General features: G+C 55.4%; 1 protein-coding gene across 1 annotated transcript in view; it reads left to right on the top strand.

The window, feature by feature from the left end:
• SKOR1 (SKI family transcriptional corepressor 1) overlaps positions 1 to 915 on the top strand; it is a 3,361-nt gene extending 2,446 nt beyond the window's left edge. The window contains 4 exon segments of the mRNA XM_031059660.1: positions 178 to 283; positions 365 to 436; positions 636 to 710; positions 788 to 915. Of these exon segments, the coding sequence (XP_030915520.1) occupies positions 178 to 283; positions 365 to 436; positions 636 to 710; positions 788 to 900 (366 nt within the window). The 3' untranslated portion in view covers positions 901 to 915.
• The last annotated feature ends 77 nt before the right edge of the window (positions 916 to 992 follow it).

Consider the following 992-nt stretch of genomic DNA (forward strand, 5'->3'; position numbering starts at 1 on the left):
GGGATGGGCCGGCGGGGCCAAGCTCCTGCCCGCAAGCTACTTTCCAACGGCAAAGCGATTAGGATGTCCGCTAAGAAGGTTTTAACGAGGGCTTTGTCCGTAATTATGTAATTAAGGATATATCAGGACCATACTTTCATTGCTTACGGTTGAAAATCGGTTTATTAACTTTAAGAGCAAGATAAAGAAGACAATCACTCCGCGGCGGAGGATTTAGAGAGCAGAAAATCCTATCAGGACCAAAGGAATGTCTCTCATCCCAGCCCTGTAAATACCGACAGAGGTAAGCACCGCTCCGCGGGGCGATGCGCGGCCCTTCCGCGGGGCCCCCCCGGCGGGGCTGACGCCGCTCTGGCCCCCGCAGGCGAGGAAGGGCTCGCCATGGATGTCACCGGGACGCAGCTGGTGGAGAAGGACATCGAGAACTTGGCCCGAGGTGAGGAGCGGGGCTCGGGGTGCGGGCCGGGGGTCGCGGCGCCCCCCGGCCTCTCCCCGCGGCTCGAGGTATTTGTGTTTTGTGCAGGAGTGATTAACTCCTGTGATTAATGTAACGTAATGCGATTAGCGCCGCGCTGAGCCGCCTCCAGATGGAAAAGTGCGGGCTCCCCTCAACCCCGCCGTGTATTTTTAAACAGATGAGTTACAAAAACTGGTCCTGGAGCAAATGGAGCTGAGGAAAAAGCTGGAGAGGGACTTCCAGAGCCTGAAAGGTACCGGTGCCCCATCCCCTGCCCACGGCCCGCCCCGGCCGGGCAGGGGGGCGCGGTGCTGACCCCCGGCCCCACAGATAACTTCCAGGACCAGATGAAGCGGGAGCTGGCGTACCGGGAGGAGATGGTGCAGCAGCTGCAGATCGTGCGAGGTAAGGCCGAGCCCGTTAGTACTTTTATTTTTGTTTGATTTATTTTATTTCCCTTTTAAAAAATTAATTTCACTTTATTTATTTCTGCTTTTTTGTTTGTTTGGGTGAGGGGTTTTCAGTTTATTTTGGG

The sequence above is a fragment of the Geospiza fortis genome, unplaced genomic scaffold, assembly GCF_000277835.1.
Source record: "Geospiza fortis unplaced genomic scaffold, GeoFor_1.0 scaffold2, whole genome shotgun sequence".
Taxonomy (NCBI): Eukaryota; Metazoa; Chordata; class Aves; order Passeriformes; family Thraupidae; genus Geospiza; species Geospiza fortis.